General features: G+C 38.6%; 1 protein-coding gene across 2 annotated transcripts in view; it reads right to left on the bottom strand.

Moving 5' to 3' along the window:
* The window catches only part of HMG20A (high mobility group 20A), a 75,175-nt gene that overhangs the window by 13,217 nt on the left and 34,881 nt on the right, over positions 1-27,077 (bottom strand). For both annotated transcript variants that reach the window (XM_044232058.1, XM_044232059.1), the window contains 5 exons: positions 13,304-13,396; positions 8,490-8,637; positions 5,902-6,114; positions 2,584-2,716; positions 1,737-1,768 (listed from right to left, as the gene is read on the bottom strand). In XM_044232058.1, the coding sequence (XP_044087993.1) occupies positions 1,737-1,768; positions 2,584-2,716; positions 5,902-6,114; positions 8,490-8,637; positions 13,304-13,392 (615 nt within the window). In that variant the 5' untranslated portion in view covers positions 13,393-13,396. The remainder of the gene's footprint in view (positions 1-1,736; positions 1,769-2,583; positions 2,717-5,901; positions 6,115-8,489; positions 8,638-13,303; positions 13,397-27,077) is intronic.

Below are 27,077 nucleotides of genomic sequence, written 5' to 3' on the forward strand. Positions count from 1 at the left end.
TAAGTAAAAAAAATTGTAATATTTCACTCTAATTAGAGCACAGAGACGTCATATATCTACAGTTACATAGGATTTATTTGAAGAATAAAATGCTTTTATTGTACTTCTTATTTTCTAATTCAGGGATAATAATAAATCTGCTTAACTTGTGAATCTAAATGTTTTCTCTCTGTTTTCAAGGTCACCAATGCTTAAATATGTATGAGAACTAGAGGTCAAAGATAAATTAGTTATTATTTTAAAGAAATTATTTCTTAGAACTAAATGCTCACAAGAGTACATAAGAAAACTCTTTTCTGTCAATTTCCACTGGTATTTCAACAAATGGGTTTTGAGCAAAAAAAAAATTTATGGGACACTTCCCAATGCAAGTGCTTCATGCTAGGTGGTATGGGGCAGCACAAGATGGGAACTAGATCATGCTTCTTTCCAAAAGATTACAATCCAAGAGTGTGAGTAATAGAAGGACTTGAATAACCTCAACACCTTAGCTACATCAGCTAAGTATGTATGGAAAATACAGAGAGCTGTGAGGGTTAAAGGAAGCTGGAGGGCACAGGAAAAGCTTGAAGGAGGAGATGGAACTTGAAACAGAGCTTGATGATGGATGGCTAGAGGTCAGTGAGGCAGAACAGGATGATGGTGAAGGGGTAGTGGAAAAAATGAGTGAGAGAGAAAAGTATTTTTGTGAAAGAAAGAATAGGAATGTAGGCATGAGGCTGAAGCGGATGGGGCACGTGGAAGAGAATGAGCGGGAAAGGTTTTTATTTTCTTTTAAAAAAGATTTTATTCATTCGTTTGAGAGAGAGAGAGAGAGCACAAGCAGAGGGAGAGGCAGAGGGAGAGAAGCAGGAAGCAGACTCCTTGCTGAGCTAGAAGCTGGACATGCGGCTCAATCCCAGGACCTGGAGATGATGACCTGAGAAGAAGGCAGACGGCTAACTATCTGAGCCACCCAGGCGCCCAAGGAATAAAGGTTTTTAAGTACATAGATATACACGGGAAGTGTGAGAGTTAAGGTGTTTGGAAAGGAAGTTGGGACTTAATTACAGAAGACTCAGACCGCTGAGCTGAATGGGATTTGGAAAGTGACAAAAAGTCACTGAGCATTTTAAAGTGTGGAATTACTAAAAAAGTTTATTTTCTTACAACCACATGTAAACCTTGGGCTACATATATATTTAAAGCTCTCTTTGCCGCATAGTCAAGACACACATGCCTAAATCCTATGGGTGATAGGCTAAACCAAATGGAGGGGAAAAGGCCAGTAAACAAGTAAATGCCAGTGAGCCAGGAACCAAGATACTGTCACTTGCGCTCTGCTGACACTGCGGTTGAATAGTTCATTTTAACTGAATGTTGGATTCCCTGAACCACAAGTTTCTGAGAGTCCGAGTGAGGAATCAGAGGATGATGAACTATGACCAAGTTATGGCTTTCAGCTGGTCCTTATTTCCACACCTCGCTCCAAATTCCAGCCATCTTTAGTGTGTCAAGGCAATAAAATTCTTGGACCACAAGAAAGGACCAGAGTTAGGGGCAGCAGTTCAAGGACAGACCCATGGTAAGTGTCCGCCATACAGTAAGAATCTTTGAGCAAAAGCAACTCACCCCATCCAAATTATGGGATAGGAAATATTCTGTTATTCATTTTAAAAAAAAAAAAAGGTCCAATAGCATGAGAAACAGTAATATTACTCTAAATAGATACATGATAGGTAGACAAAGGGAATTACCTCATGATCATGAGTTGCCTGCCGGGCCGCATCTAAAAATATGAAAGAATAAGAGAACATTGTTAATATGAAGAACAAAACAAAACAATAACAAAACCCAAGGAAATGAACTGTGCCACACCACAGTTAGTTACAGTCAGACACAAAAGAACAGCAGACACAGTTCCTACCTCTGAAGAGAACAGAGTGGGAGAGTGGACAGGAGATGCCCGCCAAAGGCTGTCTGCACAACAGACTAGCTGTGGGTGGGGTTTCTTTGGCAATGTCTCCTGAAGAAAGGGAGCTTAAAGCAATACTTGAATGGTGTGATGAGTAAATTTAACAGAGGACAAAAGATCAGTGAAGACTGGGGTCTTGTCTGTCTTGTTCACTGTAGCATCTTTAATGCCTAGGTGAAAGCCTGATGCATCCCAGGAGTGCTCACTAAGTACTGTTCGAGGACAGGAAAACATGAATGGATGAATGAGAAGGATGGTCACTGCGGGCTGGGAGAAATGGTGCATGAAGGCTTAGAGGTGTTGAAGAACGGCAGGTATGGAGTTTAGTAGACAGACGTGTTTAAAGGCAGAGAAACGCCTAAACCGGGAATTAGAAAAAATGCACAGGCAGCCAAAAAGGGTCGTGGAACACCAGTCAAATTGTTTGATACTGGCTATGGAAATCCAACTGAAAATTTTAAATGAGAGCAATGTGATTTTAATAAAATTCCAAGGTGCTGTTTGTAAGTGAATGTAGAATAGAGAAATGATGGAAACCTGTCTTTTACATTCATCACTTTAACAGCAGGCTTTGTGACACTCTATCAGGCACAACAAACTACAAAAATATTTCCTTCTGGTTCTGGTACCTTGCCTATGAGATTTGCCTTTCTGACGGTCCTGGGTTTTCCTACTGAAGACCTTGTAGGCCTCAGTCTTCTGATACTGCTCCAGTTCCTTCATGTAACGCTCCTTATCTCTGTCTGCTTCATCAAGGTAGCGCTAGGAAAAGAATTGTGCAATTATTTTCAAGAAATAGATCTTATCTGGGTAAACTATCAGTGAACTCCTTCAAGACAACAGAGAACAACTGGAACATGGAAAGAAAGTATATAAGGGATAAGGTTTAAGGAGAATAAAGAAATCATATGGATAGAATAAAATACAATCTCTCAATTATAAAAGAAATAGATGATTGTGATTCTTTAGACTATTTATTGCCTTTTCTAACTTAATGAAGACAAGTTCTATTGAGACCATTCTCATAAAATATTCACAAGAAGATATTACAGTTATTCCTCTAATCTACACATGGCCACTAGAATCCTCAAGAGGACTGAAGGCCATACAGGCACACTTAGTCTTCCCAGGAGAAAGAATGGAATATTACTTTGTTTCTCTATCCCCAACCCATTCGGAGAATGATCTCATACATCAATTGGCCTTTTAAGAACCAGAAGAGTGGAGTACTAAAATCGGGGGACACAAAGAACATAAAAAGGAATGACCTCATCCTATGGACCTAAAATGGACTATTATGAGAGAGCCTATATCTACACACTTTGTGTTATTAATTATTTAAACAAAGTCATTGATCTACTAGGATAATTTTGTTTAGTGCCTTGTCCTTTTCATTCATCAATTAGATTTAAGAAATAAAATATAAAAAGTGCCTTTAAATGGACACAAACTAGAGACAGATATGTTAAAAAACCTAGTCTTAACACAAAAACCAGATGGAGGGGACACCCAAATGGCCAAATCTGGGAAAACTTAAGTACTCAAACACTGAAGTAGAGTAATAAAATTATAAGCCAATGGGAAAAAAAGAAATATACCAACAATAAATAAGTAACAAATACATAAATGTGGGCAGGGCGGGGAGGAAAAGGGCACCTACTTAGGTTAGAATGCCAAGCACCAACTGGTAAATACAGAGGGAGTGTTGGAGTTGGAAAATTATCGTTCTGCAACCCTCATGGTAAAGATTAAATCCAGCAAAAGTCATTAATGGATGCTAAATCTGGGGGAAATCTGATATGGAACAGACTATTTGCACGTTCTTAAAATGTCTCTCCACAGATGGCTTATTAATTATAAGGGTGAATAAAAAACTTTATCAAGTGAGCAAAATCAACATTACCAATGAGGAATAAAAGGACACTGTGCTTGAACATGTGATCCCTGGAGAAGGACACAGCACCTCCTATGCAGTATTCTAAGAATGCATAATCTCAATTGAATCATAAGGAAACATTAGACAAGTAAAAAATGAGGAATGTTCGGTTAGAAGTAAACAAAAATGAGGCGGAGGAAGAGGTAGGGATTGCATTCTTAAAAAAAATATCAGTGTCAAAAAACAAAAAAACAAAAAAAAAAATCAAGTGTCATAAAAGACAAAGAAAGGCTGTAGAACATTCTAGATTAAAGGAATCCAGAGATCTGACTCCTAATTACTACTGTGTTAAAATAAAATCGTAAAGTTGATAAACGAAACTACAGTTGTGTAAGAGAATATGCCTATTTTGGGGAAACACACATTAAAATATTTACAGATACACAGCCATGAAGTGTGTAATTTAACCTCATATGATTTCAAAAAGTGTGTGTGTGTGTGAATGCAAGAGCATGCAGGTGTAAGCATGTGTGTGTCAGTGGTAAAGAGCATGAGCATACAGGCACGTGTCAGTGAGTGAAAGAGAGTGCACACGTGTGAACATGAGCACATGTACACATGAAGTTTGCCCAGGAGGGTGTGAGTGCACATATAAATGAAGAAATGGGGTACAGTGTGTTAACTACAGATGAATGTGGGTAAAAGGATCTTTGGGTGTTCTTTGTACCATATTCCGTGTTTGTAACTCTGCATATTGAATTTTTTTCAAGATAAAAAGTTAAAAACAAAAAACCCTTGCCCTATCTACCTAATGGTGGTTATCTCTGGAAAGGACTACTGTTACTTTTGCTTTTTTCTTTATGTACTTCTGTAACATCTAAAGAAATTTTAAATAATGAACATGTACTAATTTTGAAATTAAGAAATTAAAAGAAAAGAGAAATGAGCTATGTACAGCTCAGGATCCCTTTATGCATTACAGCTGAAACAAGGGATGATATGCATTGCTTTCTACTTCCTTGCTCCCACAAAGAGCTTCAAGTTGCAACTTAATATAATCTCCTTGAAATGTTCTGATTTTAGTTAATTCCCAAGAGTATTTTTCAGTTTGGTTTTAGTCTGTTTGGAATCCTTTTTAAAGACTATGAGACAGAAAAGAAATACAGATATCTGGTAGATGCTGCAAATGCTGGGAACTTTTAACCCCAAGCCACCCCCAAAATCATTACAATCGCTCCACTTTTGTGGCATTTCAACCAATTTGTGGCTATCTTGTCCTTAATTCCTCTGAACTCTCTAACAAATGGATTTGTTTCAGTCTGGCAATAGTGTTAGTTTCTGTCTTAGAAAACAAAGAATTGAAATAGTTCTTGGTTTATTTTTCATAGTAGGCTAAATCTGCCAGGGCTCTAGTTAAAAGAATTTAAACAAGAATCTTATGTGAACAGCAGAATTTTATCAAATGACCTTCTTTCTCATTTAACTCATGACTTTTGTTTTTTTTTTAAGATTTTATTTATTTATTTGACAGAGAAAGGAAGAGCAAGAGAAGGAACACAAGCAGGGAGGAGTGGGAGAGGGAGAAGCAGGCTTCCTGCCTAGCAGGGAGCCAGATGTAGGGCTCGATCCCAGGACCTTAGGATCATAACCTGAGCCAAAGGCAAATGCTTAACGACTGAGCAACCCAGGTGTCCCGACTTTACATTTAATTCAGTGGAATAAATTATATTGATAGATCTCTTAATTCTGTAATACTGAATCATTTTTTACACAATTCTTATATGAATTCTCAGCACATAAATCATATAAAAGTGGAGCTGCTTTTGGTTAGTGGGGGGTCGGGAGGTGGAGTTCCTAGAGTCCCTCCAGCTTGTACCCCTGCAGCAGACCCTGAAACCATGTAAAAACCACGTGCTAGAGAAGAGAACTATGGTGAATCGTGCTATTCTGTTCTCCTAGACTCTGTGACAAAACTGAAGAAACAACTATCCAACCACTTTGCTTTTCTGAAAGAAGCTGTCTTCGAGGTAAAATCAAAACCAAGCAAAGGATCGGGAATAGGAATAATTGCCTGTTTTTCCTCAGGAGGCAGTTTACTCCATTCATTGCCTAGCATCCTTGTGATTTCTGGAAATGGGACTTCTGGTCTCTTTGCACGAAGCTGTTCTCGACGTTCGTTCATGAACCGAACATAGCCTGTAAGGGGGGATTTGGGTGCATTGCTGTCTCGAAGAGGTTTCTTCCTCTTTCTTCCTTTGGACCAACCTCCTCGTTTACTTCTTTGCTATAAGACAAAATGAAAAACCAAAAACCAAATTACAAAACTGCCCAAGTAATACCAGAGTAAAACAAATGAACAAAACAGGACACGAGTTGCATTTTCCTACTATTAAGGGACTGGATATTCAAAGCTCTCCAGATTTGTCATAGGCACAAATGACTGCCATGCAGTCTTCAAGAAGGAATTCCAGATAGTTCACTTGCACACCCTTTTATGTACCACACTACGAACTGTTACATTAAGGGCTAATCCTAACTGATGAGAATAAGGGGTACCATGATCATATAAGCTTCAGCCTTCATATGCACTTAACAAGTCCAGACTCCTGACAGGAGACTATTCTAAATGAGAAATGTAGCACATACATAGCACTGTGCCAGAAAAACAGATGCTGTCACAGTAGATCAGAACAAGATGTCACAAGCACTGGGCAGACAAAGAGACACGTTGTAGTACAGGGATTAAAAATCATTCGTGAAGGATGTTTTTCACTGATTTCATTCAAAGACCAGTTCATATCCCACAGCAGATAACATATAGATTTTTTTTTGTGTGTGTGTGTGTGAAGAGGTAGAGGTTTATTGAAATATAAACATTCGAGAACATGTAGGATAGAAAATAACCACCACATATACAACATATAGATTTTTAAATTAATAGCTAAGTCTTAGAAAAATTTCATCAATATATCCAACATGAACACTTAGTTCTTTTGCTTTGATGACCTGCTCCTCGAGATATTTATTTCGTAAGGTTAGAGGTCTTTATATGTTATTAATTAAACCAAAAGATAAGGTTACCTCAAACGGTTTAAAGAAAGGTCTGAGGGGGGCTCCTGGGTGGCTCAGTGGGTTAAAGCCTCTGCCTTCAGCTCAGGTCATGATCCCAGGGTTCTGGGATCCAGCCCCGAGTCAGGCTCTCTGCTCAGCGGGGAGCCTTCTTCCCCTTCTCTCTCTGCCTACTTGTGATCTCTCTATCTCTCTGTCAAATAAATAAAATCTTAAAAAAAAAAAAAAAGAAAGGTCTGAGGTCCCACTGATGTTTTACCACAGGTCTTTTAATGAGATGCAAACTACATCACATTTCTGCTTCATAATTTTACAAATACAACAGCCTATCAGTTAATAGTTTTATGGATCCAAGAATTTTTATTTCAGATGAGAGAAAGATAAGCAAATTGGGACAAAAACATCTAAATATTAATTACATGACCATATTCCTCAAAATATATACAAAACGGTGCAATAATTAATTCACCATTGGGCAAGTGGTGTATCTGGTATTAGCTTTTTTTTTTTTAAATGATTTTATCTATTTATTTGACAGAGAGATCACAAGTAGGCAGAGAGGCGGGCAGAGAGAGACGGGGAAGCAGGCTCCCCGCTGAGCAGAGTGCCCGATGTGGGGCTTGATCCCAGGACCCTAAGGATCATGACCTGAGCCGAAGGCAGAGGCTTAACCCACTAAGCCACTCAAGTGCCCCTGGTATCAACTTTTTTTCCTGTTTTTGCCTTATAAACTTAGTAACATTAAAGCTACTAAGGATTTTAAGACTTATTTTTTTTAAGATTTTATTTATTTGACAGAGAGATAGAGAGAGAGCACAGGTAGGCAGAGCAGCAGGCAGAGGGAGAGGAAGGAAGCAGGCTCTCTACTGAGTAGGAAGCCCTATGTGGGGCTCGATCCCAGGAGCTGAAAGTAGCCGCTTAACTGGCGCTCCAAGGATTTTTAAGACATTTAAGAAGCTTTAAGCATTCATTATAATCTTTAAGGATTCCAACATGAAAAAAAGCTCACTTAGAATAAGAAAAAAGACAAAATTAATGGGGTGCTACTCTTTTATGGCTAAAAAAAGATGCTTTAAAACATGGACGATGTAATCAATCATTTGTGAGGAAGGTCGACAAAAACCCAAAAAGGGCATGACTGATGCTCCCCTCCCCCACCTTTGAACCTCGTAAGTTTGGACAGACGCCCTCTAGGGGAAGGTGAATGGCCTGGTAAGTGGTGTGAATCCTTTTCAGTACATAGAACTCCACACTGTAGGGCTTGGTGTGCAATGTGTGGCCTTGAACAAGGGCATGGGGACTTCTTCTCATGTGTCACTTACTTAAATCATTCATTCATTCAACAAGCATTTGTTGAGCATGTAATATGATGTAGGTGTAAATTTATTAAGTAGGGGGAAAAGAGTCTACTTGTCCCCATGTCATTAAAACCATGAATACAGTTTTATATGAAACAATCAGCACGGTTCAATGAAGAAAATTCTGCAGAACCTAAGAAGGCCAGAGGATGAACACTCTGATCAATTCCCTAGCTGACTGCTCCTTTGGAAACTTCAGAGACTGGTAACAGGAAGCAATGCCACCGCTTACCTCATCTTCATGCCTCTGTTCAGTGCCTTCTGTTGTATTTGAAGCCTCATTCTGAAGCAGCTGACCCTGGGAGAGATCCTCCACAAATTCTGGATTGTTGGTGGATGACGTGGCCCCGCTACTGTATGGAACCTCTGGGTGGGTTAACCTTAAGAATAACAGGCAGATATGCAATGGTTCAGTTATCAATGGCATCAAAAATTCCTATTTACCACGGTTCAAGACAAATTTCCCTGCCAGCAGAAGCAGAAGCCAGTTTTAATTCCCCCACTTCATTTGTGTAACTGTAAACAATGTCTCCAGCACAGTTACAGAGCATTCAAAAAATAGTTTCAGTGCTCGACTGAAATAGATGTCAAAGAAGATAGGCTAAAAAGTATCTGCTAAATTTGAAGACCTGAAGGTTGCTGGCAATTTTAGGGACTATAGTTTTAGTGGAATAATGGGAATAAAAACCAGATTATAGTGGGCTGAGAAATTAATGAAAGCAGCTATAGACTGGTCTGAAGTGAAAGAAATTATACTTTCTGACCCTTTCTAGAAAATATAATAGATGATTTGAAGAAGGAGTTTCCAACATTTTTAAGGTCTTTGAGATCCTATGAAAAAGGCTAAGAGGGGCGTCTGGGTGGCTCAGAGGGTTAAGCCTCTGCCTTCAGCTCAGGTCATCGTCCCAGGGTCCTGGGATCGAGCCCCACATTGGGATCTCTGCTCAGTAGGGAGTCTGCTTCTCCTTCTCTCTGTCTGCTACTCTGCCTATTTGTGGTCTCTCTCTGTCAAATAAATGAATAAAATCTCAAAAAATAAAAATAAAAAAAAAAGGCTAAGAGAATCTATGAACTCAATGCCAATCATGTTCTCTGAAAAGAGATGCCATCAGACACCCAGTTTGACATTGGTAGCTGTGTTTTCCAGATACTTCAATCATTTGTGATGTCTTTGGCAACTTGTTCTCTCACTGTCATTCTCATTTCAATGGTGTCATCAACATTTTAGTTACTAATTCTTGTACACTCTTATTTCAGTAAAATATGAGAATGAGGTTTGGAAATGCATACCAATCCTATGAACCCTGACTGAAATGAACAGGAACCAGAGGGGAGTGGTCACATGCACCAAATGCCTTAGAGATGGCAAGTTGGATAAAGACTGAAGAAAAAAAAAGGTTCTTTTGTTCCTATGAATGAACTGGCACGCTCTTAGTTAAAGCCAACAGGCCTTCCATTTGTGCTGTGGACCCCACAGTGTCTAGCCTACTCAAAGACAGGTTTTTTTTTTTTTTCTTTGATAAGCTGATTTATTTATTTTTTTTCCAATTTATTTATTTTCAGAAAAACAGTATTCATTATTTTTTCACCTCAAATACAGGTTTTTAACGATCCTGCCCTTTCTGGCATTACCAATTCTTCCCAGTCTATTGGGATCAGCCTAATCAGTCTACAAATGTGATATTTTGACTCTTATTTCAAAACAAAACAAAGTGAAACAAAAAGTACTCTCTTGATCCCACCTCATTTTTCTCCTTTCCTTTACAGAATTATTTATACGGGCAGTTCCCAATTTAAGACGATTTGATTTATGACTTTTCAAGTTTAGGATGTTATGAAAGTAAAATATATTCAGTGGACACCACACCTGGACTTTTGAATTTAATCTTTTCCTAGGCTTAGTGATATGAGGTGTGACACTCTCTCCCGATGCTACCCAGCAGTAGGGAGCCTTAGCTCCCCGTCAGCCCTGCGATCACCAGGGTAAATAACCGATACCCTTCTGGACCCATACAACCACTCTTCCTTCACTTTCAGTACAACAGTCCACAAATTATGAGATGGTCAGTGCTTTATTATACAATCAGCTTTGCGTTAGATGATCTCACCCAACTGTGGCTACTTTGGAGCATGGTTAAGGTAGGCTGGGCCGAGCTACCGTGTTTGGTAGGTTAGGTGGTATTAAGTGCATTTCTGCATGCAACCCCATGGTAACTGAGGAAGATCTGTCCCCTGGAAAGAACTGTTGACATGTATTGACTCCAGTTCTCTTCTTTCATTCTCTCTCTCTCTCTCTTTTTTTTTAAGGTTTTATTTATTTGACAGAGAGAGACACAGCGAGAGAGGGAACACAAGCAGGGGGAGTGGGAGAGGAAGAAGCAGGCTTCCTGCTGAGCAGAGAGCCCAATGTGGGGCTCGATACCAGGACTCTGGGATCATGACCTGAGCCAAAGGCAGACACTTAACGACTGAGCCACCCAGGCGCCCCTTTCATTCTCTCTTAAACCTAACCCAAAGGAGATTTGTGCTTACAACTCTTGCCAAGGTCACCAATGCCATCTGTGCTAAATTCAGTGTCACTTCTCAGCCTTCATCTTATCTGATCTTCCAGAAGTTTCTGACACTTCCCACCTCTTGAAATATTTTTACTTGGTTTCTGAGACCATGCACTCCTCTAGTTTTTCTGCTACCTTTTTAGCTACTCCCTTCAGTCTTCTTTGTTGACTCTTCCTCTTCTACCTGGCTTCTAAATGCTAATGGTCAGGCATTAGATCTCTTCTCTTTTCTGTCTACATAGTACTCATTTCTTTGGTGATCTCAACCAGTCTCCTGGTTTTAAATATGAGGTATATGCCGATGATTCCCATGTTTCTTTTTCTGGTCTAGACTTCCCTAACCTCAAAGCCCTATATCAAGTGGTCTATTTGACATCTCTACCTGGATATCTAACAAGCAACTCAAATTTAAAATCTCCAAAACTGGGGCACCTGGGTGGTTCAGTTGTTTAAGTGTCTGACTCGATTTTGGCTCAGGTCATGATCTCCAGCCCTGTGTCGGGCTTGGTACTCAGGGGGTGTGTGTTTGAGAGTCTTTCTCTCTGTCCCTCCCCTGATTCGTGCTCTTTTTCTCCCTCTCAAAATAAATAAATAAATGTTTAAAATTTCCAAAACTGAGCTCCTGCTCAGTTTCCTCCATGGAAGTTAATGGCAATTCCATCCCTTTGGTTACTTAGGCCAAGAGCTTGGAGTTGTCTTTGACTGCTTTTTTCTTTCCTTTCACATCTCATCTGGTTTTTCAGGCAAATCTTACTGGGTTTATCTTTAAAATATATGTAGAATTCTCTATTTGTCACCAAGCCCCATTCCCATGATCATTGCAACTCTCTCCACTGATGCTTCACCCCTACTACTCCACCAAAAAGACTTGTCGAAGTCACTAGTGATGCTCTTTAAGTCATCATCTCTCACTTGAATTATTTCAGGAGCTTAACTCATCTCCTTGCTTCAGCCCCTGTTCCTGTCACTCTATTTTCAGTTTAACAGCCACAAGGATCTCATTAAGAAGTAAGCTGGATCATATCATTCTACTCAAAATCATCCAAAGCTTTCCCACCTCACTTGGAGTGCCAGTTAAAGTGCTTACTCTGACCTATAAGAACCTACATGATCTAGACTGCAGCTACTCAAAGTATGGGCCTCACACCAGCAGCACTGACGTCGCCTGGGAACTTACTAGAGTGTCAAACCTCTGGCCCTCAGACTTTCTGACTCAGAAAGTGCTGATGGAGGCCTCAGTTACCCTTCCTCTGGGGTACTCTGCTCCAGCCACAATGGCCTCCTGACTGTTTCTAATAGGTAGAAACACTCTTAACTCAGGGAGTTTTGCACTTACTCCCCGCTCTGCCTCGAATAATCTTCCCCAGAGAACTGCATGCTAGCTACCTTACTTCTTTCAGGTCTTTATTCAATCCACTTTTAAAGACTTCCTGGGGCCATCTTATCTAAAACCACCCCAAAGACTTCCAATCCCTCTTCCCTGCTTTATTTGTTAATCCATAGTTCTTAAGAACATAGTATGTATTTTACTTATTTATCCTGTTTATTGCCTGATGTCCCTAGTAGTATTTAAGCTCTACAGGGCTGGTATTTTTATCTGCTTTGGTCATTGCTTAGTATCCAGTGCCTAGAACAGTGTCTGGCACATAGAAGACACTCAGAAAATTTTTCTTGAGTAAATTGGATTTAGCAACTAGGCTTCTGAAAAGTCTAAAAGAGCAGTTTTATCTGAATAGTAAGGTCAGAAGGCAAATATTAATGAGGAAAGAAGTAAATGTGAGGGAAGGAAACAGAATTACAAAGTGTAGTCTATTTTTAAAGAGCTCTACAGAGTACTAAAATAATTCGTCATAGAGATTAACTAGCACCTCAATCTAGCAATCTATATTTCTTCCATGGCCAATAACTTCTAAATAGAAAAGATAAAAATTCAAGTGGAATAGAGATTTTCAAGGGAAGAGGGACTATTAGCCCTTTTTTATATTCTTTTACATATTTGTCCAAAAATTACCAAAGAAAGGAGATGGGGGGGAAGAAAAGGGAACAGAAGTTACTCAGAGCTCGCAGGCATCTTGAATAAAAGAGCCATATTACAAAATCTGATCTAAAAAAACAATCTGACCTTTGGGGGGAAAATCATTCCAACATCTGTGGCAATTCAAACAGAGAATGAACTTGATTTTCAGAGCGATCCCCGTGGCAGGTATTCACTTAATGGAGACTACGTAATTCTCTTAACCGGGAGGAACTGATGATGTTTCCTAGGTCCACATACTGCTGTTCCAGTTCACAGGAACCAGGGCACTGCAAGTGATGGCTGAATGCAGATAACAGAGCAGCTTACAGTGGCTCTCACTCTCTTTGCAAAGCATAACAAACATACCTTCTATTTTTATCACATAAAATGTTTTCTTCAGGACCTCACACATTGTCAGAAGCTCTGGTTTGAAGCCTAGGCCGAGAGATCCAGGGTCCCAAAGCAGCTGCTTACCCAGTTGTAGACAGATCATTACTCTCCTTGGAGCCATCTTCATCTGCAAAAAGGGGTGGCAGGGTGGAGCTAGTCATCAAGGTTTCCATCTCTCTAAAAGGAAGAGAGGATAAGAAAATAATGATATTGCCTTAATTACTTCCAGTTGAAGTTCCATTAATTTAAGCGCCAGCCTTCCCTAAACTTATCACACCAGCAGCAGAATAGAAACTGACCTCAATATTTATTTTCTTGACTTGGACATGACAATTTAAACTCTGGTTAATGAGCTCTTGACTTTGGTCTTACCGAAGGACCAGACTAAAAAGAGTTAGATTTTAATAAATGGGACACGTTTGGAAATTCCTTTCTGTTCAAGCAGAATATCTTCAAAAGCATTCTTCATTTTCTGTAAAAACTATTAAGCAGACTAACTCAGAAGCAGTGCGTCCCTGAACAAGTTATTCAGTGTCTTTGAGATACAGTTTTACCAGCTTAGACACAGACGAAATTGCTGACTTGACCCACAGGGTTACTGTGAGGATTAAGCTAAAAGAGCTTCATAAACAGAGAAAGGCTAAGATCCTAAGTACTTTGAGTATTATTATATAAAGCAAGGTATTGTTATTACAGCATTACCGGGTCTCAGTCCCAGATGAATCATCCTTAGATTAAATGGTAACAAACTGAGCCCTCCGAAAGGAAATAATGCAGAGGAAGTGGAGGCTGGAAGGCATACTGATGTGGTGCAGAGTCAAAGCAACCACACTTCCAGGTCAGAAATATGCTCCGTATCCCCATGATGACCAACGGAAATAGCATGCACCTGGGTACAGGAAACTACTGAGCTTAATGGAAGGAAACCAAATAAATCACAAGAACCTGAGGTTATCAGACTGAAAGGATAAAAGGACAGAGTCACAAAGAGAGTCATTTCATTTAGCATATCACTACAAAGAGATTTTTTCCTTTCAAGGCTCACCACGAGGGCTTCACCACACAGCTAAAGGCAGTGACCTCCCATTCATCATGAAAGTGATAGTCAAACAAAACATTCAATAGTGACCCCAAACAGTAGCCACTTAAGTGGAACTGGGAACCACTCAAGGAAAAGAGTGCCTCAATCAAACGGGGAGAACTGAGAAGCAAATTATGAGGATTCATTTAGGAGCTCCCCCAGCAGTTATTTCAGGGGCTGCTGCTAAGGAGACCGAATGAAACCGCAGTGAAGGGGAAGGCACAGCAGCCCACGCAGAGCTAGGTGGGATTCAGCCCACGGAGGAGGAAACACCAAGACGCAGATGACGCCGACACCAAATTCTAAAGGTTGAGTACAGTCATTTTCTTCCAAAATGGTAACACTGACGGCTTACCTCTTATTCTTACTTATCTTCTTGTTTTTCCTCCTAAATTTGTTAGTTAGCAGACCAAGGTTCCTACACAGCTTACTGCAAACACCCACCCCCCAAAAAACCCAAAAAAACCTCCCGCATCTGTGGGTCCCTTACCCCCTGCGGTGGGTAGAGCCTGGTAAGCAGAGAGAGGAACTTCAGACTCAATCAGTTTCTTCCACGTGCAGGGATGCTTGCTCAATTCCTTGAAGACAGGGGAGCTTACGGGGGGATCTAACACGTACGGCAAAATTCCATTCGGGATGTTTTCTAGAATAATCCTGATGTAAGCGCACTTCATTTTAATTTAATTTTAATTTACATTATGCACATACCAGATTAGAGCCTGGGCTTTAAGGACTGCTAATGTCGCCTTACCCTGATATTCATCTTATCAAAACCCCCACTAATCAATTAGATGCCATACAGCCTAATTGTAAACCTCAAGCAAACATTCAAATAGCCAGATATTTACTCCCAAACTTTATAAGGAAGGACTCAGTTAGCTGGCTTCTTTCTAAACATCTTTCCTAAATGTAAATGGCCTTTCAAGACATTTAAGATTTAGCATCTGAAGCTTCTGGCATCCATCATACCTCAAAGGCAATATATTATCTGGCAGGGGCTGAATGAAAGGTCTTGTCATTCACTCTGCCAACATGACCCTCTCAGGGTGCTGCCCAGTTATCTTCAGTCATTGTTGAGATACTGGGAAGCAGCTGGACAACACAACCTTAGCAACATATAAACAGATCATATAAACAAAGGAAGCTGAGAGAACACAAGTTTCTTGCCCTTTTTTTTTCTTAAGTTGGTTTTATGCAACCCATGTGGCTTCAGATATACTTTCTCTAGTGTTACTGAGTAGTCAGGTCCTTAAGAAATGAGTAATAAAGTGGGTGGAGGGTTAAGGGGCCAAGATCAACAAAAGAAGGAAATAAGGAAAAAGTCCGGTGAAACCCAAAGGCCTCTAAACTAGTCCAATAAGTTGGAAAAGAAAACGATTCCCAAGAACATGGCTGGGCTCCTGCAAGAATCTGCTTTCATATGGTCCATGAGGGGGTGATTCAAAGTGAATCACGGCTACTAAGCCACTGACTGCCAAAAAGCCTTTCAGTGTAGCATCTGTGTCTGATAGTGTCCCAGTACAGAGGTCACACTGAACTTTGAAATTCTATGTGAAGCACTTAAGAAATGTAATGAATGCTGCTCTGGAAGGGGAAAGAAGAGAAATATGCACAAAGTCAAAGCAATATACAAATCTGGTTTTCCACTGCAGTTTATATAAGTAAGCATAACACACAGATGTTTCCTTGCAGAAGGGACCTCCCAGTGAAGGCTTCTACCTGGAGGCATCAAAAAACAGCATTACTTTGGGGCTTACACTTTGAATGAGGGTCTACACTGTAGCTTTGAAAATCCCAAAATACCCTCGAATGCTAGCCACTCACTCACTGGGGAAAAAAAAAAAGAAAGAAAGATATATAAAACAGGGTGCCAATTTAAGGTATTTTAATGACAATAATAAAAATTATAATGACAATTATAGTAAGTACACTAGATATTTATTGGGCAATCAACACATTTTCTCCCTGTAGTAAATATGGGGCACCAAATCATAGTCAGAACACTGCTTGGTCAACAGAGGTGGAGTTTAAGAAATGTTCCTCAACTAAGATTTTCCTAGTAACCCTTCCCAACAAGAGGGATGATCTCAACAATGAGACTACATTATTCCAAATGTGTTGGACAGTGCTGGAAGCCTAATTTGTACTTAGGTTTTCTGGGGTTGGCTATTTTCAAGTGCCCTTTCCTTACTTTTGTATGTTAATCTCACTTCATTAAGTTCTTTCATAGAGAGGCACTATATTCCCTCCTCATCACATACCTCAGAGCTGAGAGGAGAGATTCTGCCTTCATTTTCCACACTAAAAGCCTTATGTAAAACTCCCAGTTCTTTAAAAAATCATGTTGTCTGTCCAACCAGCCTCAAATTCAAGTCTTTTTGACCACTATTCCCTATCATTTCAGCTCTCTCAATTACTTCTACTACAACTGACCTCTAACCACACAAACCTCTATTCACTGGCCCTTGATTTTCCCTTCTCTGTCCAGCTTAGATTCCATGGCCACATTTCAAATATTCTTTCGTCAACACTCTCAAATTCTTTGCCTTGCCACTCCTTTTACACCTCAGATATAGATCAATTCTGAGTTTTAGCTCAAGATGGTGTTGGAGAAAAATCACAAAGGATGCTCCTGTAAATTTATCTAACCACAAGTAGGCCCTCAATGTTCTCTGCAATCATTCCACATTTTCTTAGGATCTTCCCCAGATGCCATAACAGCTCTGACAAACTTTTCCAACCAATTCAAACCTAAGTCACTCAAACCCTCCCACTCACCCTCCTCTCTTTACCTCCCTATCCCTGACTCACATCAAAGGCCACCCGAAGTTGCTTTTTTAAACATATAAATCACATACCATAAAATTCATCCCTTAAAACATACAATTCAGTGGCTTTTATATATTTATAAGGCTATCCATACAATCAACACCATGATTGATTTTAGAACATTTTCATCACCCCAAAAAGAAACTTGGTACCCACTAGCAGTTACTCTTCATTCTGCCCTTCTCCTAGGCCTGGGTAACTACTAATCTCCTTTCTGTCTTTATGGCTATATACCTGTTCTGAACATCTCATATAAATGGAATCATACATGATGTGGCCTTTTGTGTCTAGCTCCTTTTGTTAGGCATAACGGTGTTTATCACACAGCTTCATCACGCTGTAGCATCAGCATTTCATTCCTTTTTATGGATGAGTAACATTCCATTGCATGGCTATACCACATTTTGCTTATCCATTTTCAGCTGACAGACCTAGGTTAGTTCTACTTTTTGGTCACTATGAATCATGCTGTTTATGAACATTTGTGTACAAGTTTTCTTGTGGACGTGTTTTCAGTTCTCCTGGGCATATACCTAGGAATGGAATCACTGGGTCATATGGTAACTCCACATTTAACATTTTGAGGAGCTGCCAACGTGTCTTCCAAAGCATCTGTGCATTTTATGTTCCTCCTAACAATATGAGAGTTCCAAATTCTCCATATTCTTACCACATTTTTTAGGAATGCTAAGGAAATATCAATTCTAGCCCTTCTAGCTTTCCACATGGGTTAAGGGAAACATACAACTCCAGCCCCCTCCAGCCATCCTGTCTCACCTAAAGGGAGGAAAAAAAAAACAACCCTGAGAAGCATGAGAGGTTATAGTCCAGGGGCAGAGGCTCACCAAAAGACTGAGACCTAATTATAAGACTATAGAATGCTTCTCCCTCTACCCTTACCACTACATTACTGAAGGCCTATGTACCACAGTTCCTTCTATCCAGTATATCATGTCAACTCTTCAACAAAAAAATTACAAGGCATACTGGAAGAAAAAAAACACAGTTTGAAGAGACTGAACAAGTACTCTATGGCATGAATACTGAAGTTTTCAGACCAGAACATTTTAAAATTATAAGTTCAGGGCTTTAATGGAAAATGTAGACAATGCAGGAAGAGACAGATAATATAAGATATAAACAGATAAAAGAGAGATGGACATTCTAAGAATGAATCAAAAAGAAATGTTCGAGATAAAAAAAACACTGTAACATAAATGAATATTTTTAATGGGTTTATTAGTAGACTGGACATAGCTGAGGATAGATTCTCTGAATTTGATAATATGACAAGAGAAATTTCTAAAACAGAAAAGCAAAGAGAAAACAGACTGGAATTAACAAAAGAACAGATTATCCAAAACCTGGAGTGACTACAAAAGCTGTAACATACATATAATGGGAATAGCAGTAGAGGAGAGAAAAGAACAAAAGCAGTATTTGAAGCAACAGTGACAGAATTCCTCCAAATTAATATCACACAATAGTCCACAGGTCCAAGAGACTCAGAGAACATCAAACAGGATAATGCAAAAAACAAACAAAAAAGCTTTAGTTAAAAAAAAAAAAAATCATACTCAAACTTCAGGAAATCAAAGATAAAGAAAAAAATCTTGAAAGAAGCCAGAATAGAGGGAAGGCTGCAAAGAGGGTGGACAGACCCTACGCTCACCTCGTCCCATGAATACAACTAGACAATACTCACATCAGTGTAAATAACCCAGAAAAATACCTGCAGACTGGGAGAACAAACCTCCACAATTAAAGATAGAGAATAGGCCATACTGAAGAGGGTAGGAAGGGTGGAGATGTGGTGGGGGCCGAACTACTGGTGCTTGTCTGTTGGGGAGGGTGGTAGGAGGAAGTGAGCTTCAGGCTAGGAGAGAGAAAGAAACAAACCGTGACACTGGGAAGCCTGCACGAGGAAGATGAACCCCTATAACATTTGGCTTTGAAAGTGAGAAAGGCCAAATTTCCTGAGTTCTTAAAACCAATGGGACTTAAAGCATGGAATTAAAAAAATCAATGGGTTCAGTTCTGGGAGAGCCTAGAGGGTTATAGGAAGCTGAGTCCCTGCCTTTAAAGAGACAGCAAAACAAACAGCCAGCTGAAATACAGCACAGAAGCAGCAGTTTAAAGAATGCTTGGGGCATATGAGAGGGAGAGTAATTTACTCATTCCTGAGTGTGTCCTAGAGGGGCAGGGATCACTGAGGGACTTTTCCAGGTACTAAGGAGCTGGCAGGAGATACACAGCCACCTGCAGGAACCAGCACAGCAGACACACTCACTATTTACTACCTAAGTTGTTTACACCAAACCCCACCTCCATGCGCTTTGGTGGATCCATCCTTTCCAGTCAAGTCGGCCTCAGTCCCAGCCAAGTCTACCTCCCTGGGAAGACTGTACCTCCCTGAGAAGACTGTGCCAACATTGCATCCCCCAACCCACCTCCCAATCCATGTGTTTTGCAGAGCCTCAGTTCTGGCAGTGGTAGAGGGCCTTGCGTGTCCTAGGTGAACCTTGTTAAAATTGCCTGGGTGGCTCACTGGGTTAAAGCCTCTGCCTTCGGCTCAGGTCATGATCCCAGGGTCCTGGGATCGAGTCCTGCATCGGGCGCTCTGCTCTGCAGGGAGCCTGCTTCCTCCCCTCTCTCTCTGCCTGCCTCTCTGCCTACTTGTGATCTCTGTCTGTCAAATAAATAAATAAAATCTTAAAAAAAAAAATGCACACCCTGACTGTGGACCAAATACTGTGCAAAAACAGGCAAAGAGAGTCTCTGTAGACAATTGGACTGAAGGAAAAAGTGGCCCAGACACAATAGTGGGACATATGCAACACACACGGCAAACACCCCTTGAAGCACCAGGTCCTGGTAAACAAAGGACATTGACCTGCACAGCACTACAGGACCTCTTCTTCTTAAGTCCATTATTTTCAAGAGCAGGAGACATAGCTGACTTTCCTAACACACAGAAACAGACGCAGAGCATTAGACAAAATGGGAGAGAGGAGTATGTCCCAACTGAAAGAAAAGGACACAACCACAGCAAGAAACCTAAGCTAAATGGATACAAGTAATATGCCTGACAGGGAATTTAAAATAATGATCATAAAGATACTCACTATACTTGAGAAAAGAGTGGAGAACAACAGGGAGACCTTTGACAAAGAGATAAAAAAGAATCAGAGATGAAGAGCATAATAAATGAGATTAAAAATACACCAGATGGAATAAATTGCAGACTAGAAAAAGTAGAGGAATGAATTAACCATCCAGAAGACAGACTAATGGAAACTAATCAAGTTGAAAGGTAAGAGGAAAAAAATATGCAAAATGAGAACAGACTTAGGGAACTCAGTGACTCCACCAAGTGTAACAACATTTGCATTATAGAGATCCCAGGAGAAGAGGAGAGAGATAAGGGGACAGAAAATTTATTTGAAGAAATAATAGCTGAAAACTTTCCTAATCTGAGGAAGTAAACAGATACCTAGATCCTGGAGGCAGAGAGATTCCCCCACAAAATCAAACCAAGAAGGTCTACACCAGGGCATATAGTAAGTAAAATGTAAAAAAGTAATGATGAAAAGAGAAAATTTAAAAGCAACAGGAGAAAAGAAGAGAGTTATACACAAAGGAAAGCCCGTAAGACTCGAAGTGGTTTTCAGCAGAAGTTTTTAGGCCAGAAGAAAGTGGCATGATACATTCAAAGTACCCAAAAAAAAAAAAAAAAAGTGCAGTTTAGAATACGTTATCCAGCAAGGCTATCATTCCGAACAGAAGGAGAGATAAAAGACTTTCTCAGACAAACAAAAGCTAAGAGTTTATGACCACTACAAGAGCCCCACAAGAAATGTTAAAGGGGAATCTGTGAGTAGAAAGGAAAGGCCATAAGTAAGAGTAAGAAAGGTAGGAAATACACAAGTAGTAAAAATAAGTATATTGGTAAAAATCACTCAAAAGATTCATAAAACAAAAGAATGTAAAATATGATAGCATATAGCTATAACATGCGGGAGGGAATAGAGAAAAGACTGGGTTCAAACTTAAGCAACCATCAACTTAATATAGACTGCTATATGCAGAAGATGTTATATAAAAACTTAATGGTAATGACAAATCAAAAACCAAACAGAGATACTCAAAGAAGAAAGAGAAAGGAACCCAAGTATATTACTAAAGAAAGCCAGCAAACTGTAAAGGAGAGGAAGAGAAGAAAGGATCAGATAAGAACTACAAAAACAATCACAAAACAGCTACCAAAATGGCAACAAATACCTATCCATCAATAATCACTTTGTGTATAAATGGACTAAATTCTCCAATCAAAAAACACAAGATGACAGAATGGATAAAAATCAAGACCCATCTGTACACTGCCTATAACGGTCTCAATTAAGACCAAAAGACACATGCACATTGAAAATGAGGGGACAGAGGAACATGTATCATGCAAATGGATGTTGAGAGAAAGCTGGGGTAGCAATATTGATAAGGGACAAAATAGACTTTAAAATAAAGACTTTAATAAGAGACAAAGAAGGACATATATATATAATTATTAAAGGGACAGTCCAACAATAAGTTATAACAATTATAATATTTATGTAACCAACATGGGAGTACCCAAATACATAACATTTAAAACAAACATAAAGGAACCAATCGATAGCAATATAATAAGAGTACAGACATTAACACCCCATTACATCAATGGACCGATCATCTGAAGAGAAATCAACAAGGAAAGAGTGGCTTTGAATAGCACACCAGACCAGATGGATGTAACACATATATTCAGAACATTCCATATGAAAAGAGCAGAATATAAATTCTTTTGAAATACACATGGAACAATCTCCAGAACAGATCACATATTAGGTCACAAAACAAATCTCAACAAATTAAAAAATATCTAAGTCATACTATATAACTTTTCTGACCACAATGCTATGAAACTAGAAATCAACCATAAGAAAAAATCTAGGAAGAGCACAAATGGAAGCAAAGGAACATGCTACTAAATAATGACTGGGTCAACTAAGAAATCAAAGAAGAAATAAAAAATTACATGGAGAGAAATGAAAATGAAAACAGAATGCTCCAAAATCTTTGGAATGTAGGAAAAACAGGTCTAAGAAGGAAGTTTATAGCAATACAGGCCTACCCCAAGATAAAAAAAAAAATCTCAAATAAACAACCTGACCTACCTAAAGGATCTAGAGAAAGAACAAACAAAGCCCAAAACCAGAAGGAAAGAAATAATAAAGATGAGAGCAGAAATAAATGATATAGAAACCAAAAAAGAAGAAGAAGAAGAAGAAGAAGAAGAAGAAGAAGAAGAAGAAGAGGAGAAGAAGATATTCTTGAAACCAGAAGCTGGTTCTTTTTGAAAAGATAAAAAAGAACTGATAAACCTCCGCCAGCCTCAAAAAAAGAGAGAACTCAAATAAACAAAATCACAAATGAAAGAGGAGAACTAACCAATAACACAGAAATACAAATGGTTGTAAGAGATTTATGACAAATTATATGCCAATAAATTACACAAACTTAAAAGAAATGGATCAATTCCTAAAAATATAATCTATCAAAACTGAAGCAGGAAGAAATAGAAAATTTAAACAGACTGATTACCAGGAATGAAAGAATCAGTTAATAAAAAATCTCCCCTAAAACCAAAAAGTCCAGGACCAGACAGCTTCACAGATGAATTCTATCAAACATTTAAAGAAAAGCTAATACCTACTCTTCTCAAAGTTTTCCAAATATAGAAGAGGAAGGAAAACTTCTAAATTCATTTTGTGAGGTGAGCATTACCCTGATACCAAAATCAGGTAAAGACACCACAAAAAATGAAAACTAAAGCCAGTATCTCTGATGAACACAGATGTAGAAATCTTGAACAAAATACTAGCAAACTGAATCCAACAATATATTTAAAAAATCATTCACCACAATCAAGTGGGATTTATTCTCAGGATGCAAGGGGGGTTCAATATTCACAAATCAATCAATGTGACACATTGCATCAATAAGAGAAAGGATAGGGGTGCCTGGCCTGGTTCAATTGTACAACATGCGACTCCTGCTCTTGGGGCTGTGAGTTTGGGCCTCACATTGGATGCAGAGATTACTTAAAAATAAAATCTTAAAGAAAAATAAGAGAAAGGATAAAAAACATTATCATTTCAACAGATGCAGAAAAAGCTTTCATAAAGTACAATACCCACTTATGATATACACTCTCAATATAATAGGTTTACATGGAATATACCTCAATATAATAAGGGCCTTATATGAAAAATCCACACCTAACATCTTACTCAATGGGGAAAAAAAAAAAAAAAGCTTTTCTCCTAAGGTCAGGAACAAGTAAAGGATGTCAACTTACATACACCACTTTTATTCAACATAGTGGTGGAAGTCCTGGCCACAGCAATCAGACAAGGCATCCAAATTGGTGAGGAAGAAGTAAAACTTCTACAATTTGCAGATGATATGATACTATAAATAGAAAATGCTAAAGACTCCACAAAAAAAGCCAACATACTAGAACTGACAAATGAATTCAATGAAGCTACAGGATACAAAATCAATATATGAAACTCTGTTGCATTTCTATATACTAATAATGAAGCAGCAGAAGAGAAATCAAGAAAAACAATCCCATTTACAATTGTACCCAATAATAAGATACATAAGAATAAACTTAACCAAAGTGGTGAAAGGCCTGTACTCTGAAAAGTATAAAACAGCTATGAAAGAAACTGAAGTTGATACAAAGAAATGGACATTCCATGCTCATGGATTTAACAAATATTGTTAAAAGGTCTATACTACCCAAAGCAATCTAGACATATAATGCAATCCCTATCAAAATACCACCATTATTCTTCACAGAACTAGAACAAACAACACTAAAATTTGTATGGAATCACGAAAAGATCCCAAATAGCCAAAACAGTCTTGAAAACAAAACTGGAGGTTTCACAATTCCAGACTTAAAGTTATATTACAAAGCTATTGCAATCAAAACAGTATGGTACTGGCACAAAAACAAACACATAATAGAAAGGCCAGAAATAAACCCACAATTATATCATCAATTAATCTTCTACAAAGAGGCAAGAATATGCAATGGAAAAAAGACAGTCTCTTCAACAAATGGTCTTGGGAAAACTGGACAACTGTATGCAAAGGAATGAAACTAGACCACTTTCTTACACCATACATAAAAATAAACTCAGAATAGATTAAGCATCTAAATATGTGACCTGAAAACATAAAAATTCTAGAAAACAGGCAGTAATTTCTTTGACAATGGTCATAGCAACATCCTTTCTAGATAGGTCTCCTGGAGTAAGGGAAACAAAAGCAAAAATAAACTACTGGGACTACACCAAAATAAAAAACTTCTGCACAGTGAAGAAGAAAATCAACAAAACTAAAAGACAACCTGTTCAATGGAAGAAGATATTTGCATATATATTCTTCCGACATATCTGACATATCCGACAAAGGATTAGTATCCAAAATATATCAAGATCTAATACAATTCAACATCAAAACTCCAAATAATCTAATTAAAAAGGAGAAGACATGAACAGACATTTCTTCAAAGATATCCAGATGTCCAACAGACATATAAAAACTTGCTCAACATCATCATCAGTGAAATGTAAATCAAAACCACAATGAGATATCACCTGACATCTGCCAGAATGGCTAAAATACAAAACTCAAGAAACAAGTGTTGGTGAGGATGTGGAAAAAAAGCAAGACTTTTGTGCACTGTTGGTGGGAATGCAAGCTGGTGTAGCTACTGTGGGAAACAATATGGAGTTTCCTCTAAACGTTAAAAATAGAACTACCCTGTGACTCGGTAACCACACTACTGAGTATTATTAACCCAAAGAATGTGAGAACAGCATTTGAAGGGATATATGCCCCCCTATGTTTACTACAGCATTACTGACAATAGTCAGACTATGAAAGTAGCCTAGTGCCCATCAATAGGTAAATGGATAAAGAAGATGAGATGTATATATACAATGGAGTATTATTCAGGTATAAAAGAATAAAATCTTCCTATTTGCAGTGACTTGGATGGTCCTAGACAGTATAATGCTAAGCAAAATAAGCCAGTCAGAGAAGGACAAATACATGATTTCATTCATGCGGAATTTAAGAAGCAAAGCAAACAAGCAAAGGAAAAGAAAGAGAGTGAGAGGTAAACCAAGAGACTGACTCTTAACTCGTACAGAGAACAAACTGATGATTACCAGAGGAGAGGTGGCTGGGGGGGGGGATGAATGAAAAGTTGAAGGGCATTAGGAATGCACTTGTCTTGATGAACACTGATTAATGTATGGAAGGTTGGGTCACTACACTGTAGACGTGAAACTAATATAGCACTGTATGTTAAAATAAAACACTGGGTTTAAAATAAAATTGATCCACACACATATCCTGAGGGGGAGGGGGTTAAGAAAGAAGCCAGCTTCCTAAAAATACCTAACCTACAGAAGCAAAGATAAGAATTATATCCAATCTCTCCTTAGAAAGTATGTAATCAAGAGAGGGGAATGAAATATAGGAAGCAGGGGCTCCTGGGTGGCTCAGTGGGTTAAAGCCTCAGCCTTTGGCTCAGGTCGTGATCCCAGGGTCCTGGGATAGAGTGCCGCATTGGGTGCTCTGCTCAGCAGGGAGCCTGCTTCCTCCTCTCTCTCTCTGCCTGCCTCTCTGCATACTTGTGATCTCTGTCTGTCAAATAAAAATATACGAAGCATTGAGAGAAAAAAAAACAACAGCCTAAATTTCTGTATCCTATGATATGATCTACAAAAGTGAGGGAGAAACAAAAATTTTCAAGTAAAAAAAAAAAAAAAGTAAAAAAGAAAGAAGTAAAAATGTTTTTCAAAAAGAAGAAAAAAATGACACTGGTCCGAAACTTGGACCCATATAAGGAAAGGAAGACCACTGGAAAATGAGTAAGTGAGGGCAAAATAAAAAGGTTTATTTTTCTTATTCTTAATTGATCTAACAGATAACAGCTTCTTTGAAGTAATAACAGCAACAGTGTATTTGATTATGTATGCCCACACACACAAACTTATGTAAAATAAATGACAGTAATGATACAAGGGATGAGAAAAAAGAATTAGGAGTATTTTGCTGTTATATGGTACTTGAACTACCCATGAATGGAACAGTGTTAATTTGAAAGTGGACTTGGAGTAGTTTTAAAATATTGCAAACTCTAGGGCAACCACTTAAAAAAAAAAGAAAAAAATAGAAATAGAATTGATATGGTAAGAAAGGAGAGAAAATGGAATAAAAAATGCTCAATTAAAACCACCAAAGGCAGAAAAGGTGTGGAACATAAAAAAGGAAAAAAATAAAAAAGGAACAAAGAACAATGGCAACAAATAGAAACCAGTAATGAAGATGACAGACATTAATCTAATTATATTAATAATTGCCTTACATGTCAATGTTCTAAATACACAACTGAAAGAGATGTTCAGAGTGAATGAAACACAAGTTTCAACTATATGATGTCTATAAGGAACCCACTTTAAATATATAGACACACATACATTAAAAATGAAGGAATGGGAAATGATATAACACCAATCAAAAGAAAGCAAGAGTAGCTATATTAATTTCAGAGAGAGCAGACTTCAGAGCAAGAAAGTCATCAGGAATAAAGAGGGACAATGCCAAGGGACAATACTCAAGGAAGACGTAATAATTTTTAATGTTTATATGTCTAACTACAAAGGGTCAAAATGTGTGAGGCAAAAACTGATAAAAGTGCAAGGAGAAATAGATGAATCCACCATTATAGTTGGAGACTTTAACACCCCTCTAAGAGAAAGAGACAAATCGAGAAGATAGAAAATCAGTAAGGATGTAGATGAACCCAACAGTTCCACCTAT

Source organism: Neovison vison, chromosome 13, assembly GCF_020171115.1.
Source record: "Neovison vison isolate M4711 chromosome 13, ASM_NN_V1, whole genome shotgun sequence".
NCBI lineage: Eukaryota > Metazoa > Chordata > Mammalia > Carnivora > Mustelidae > Neogale > Neogale vison.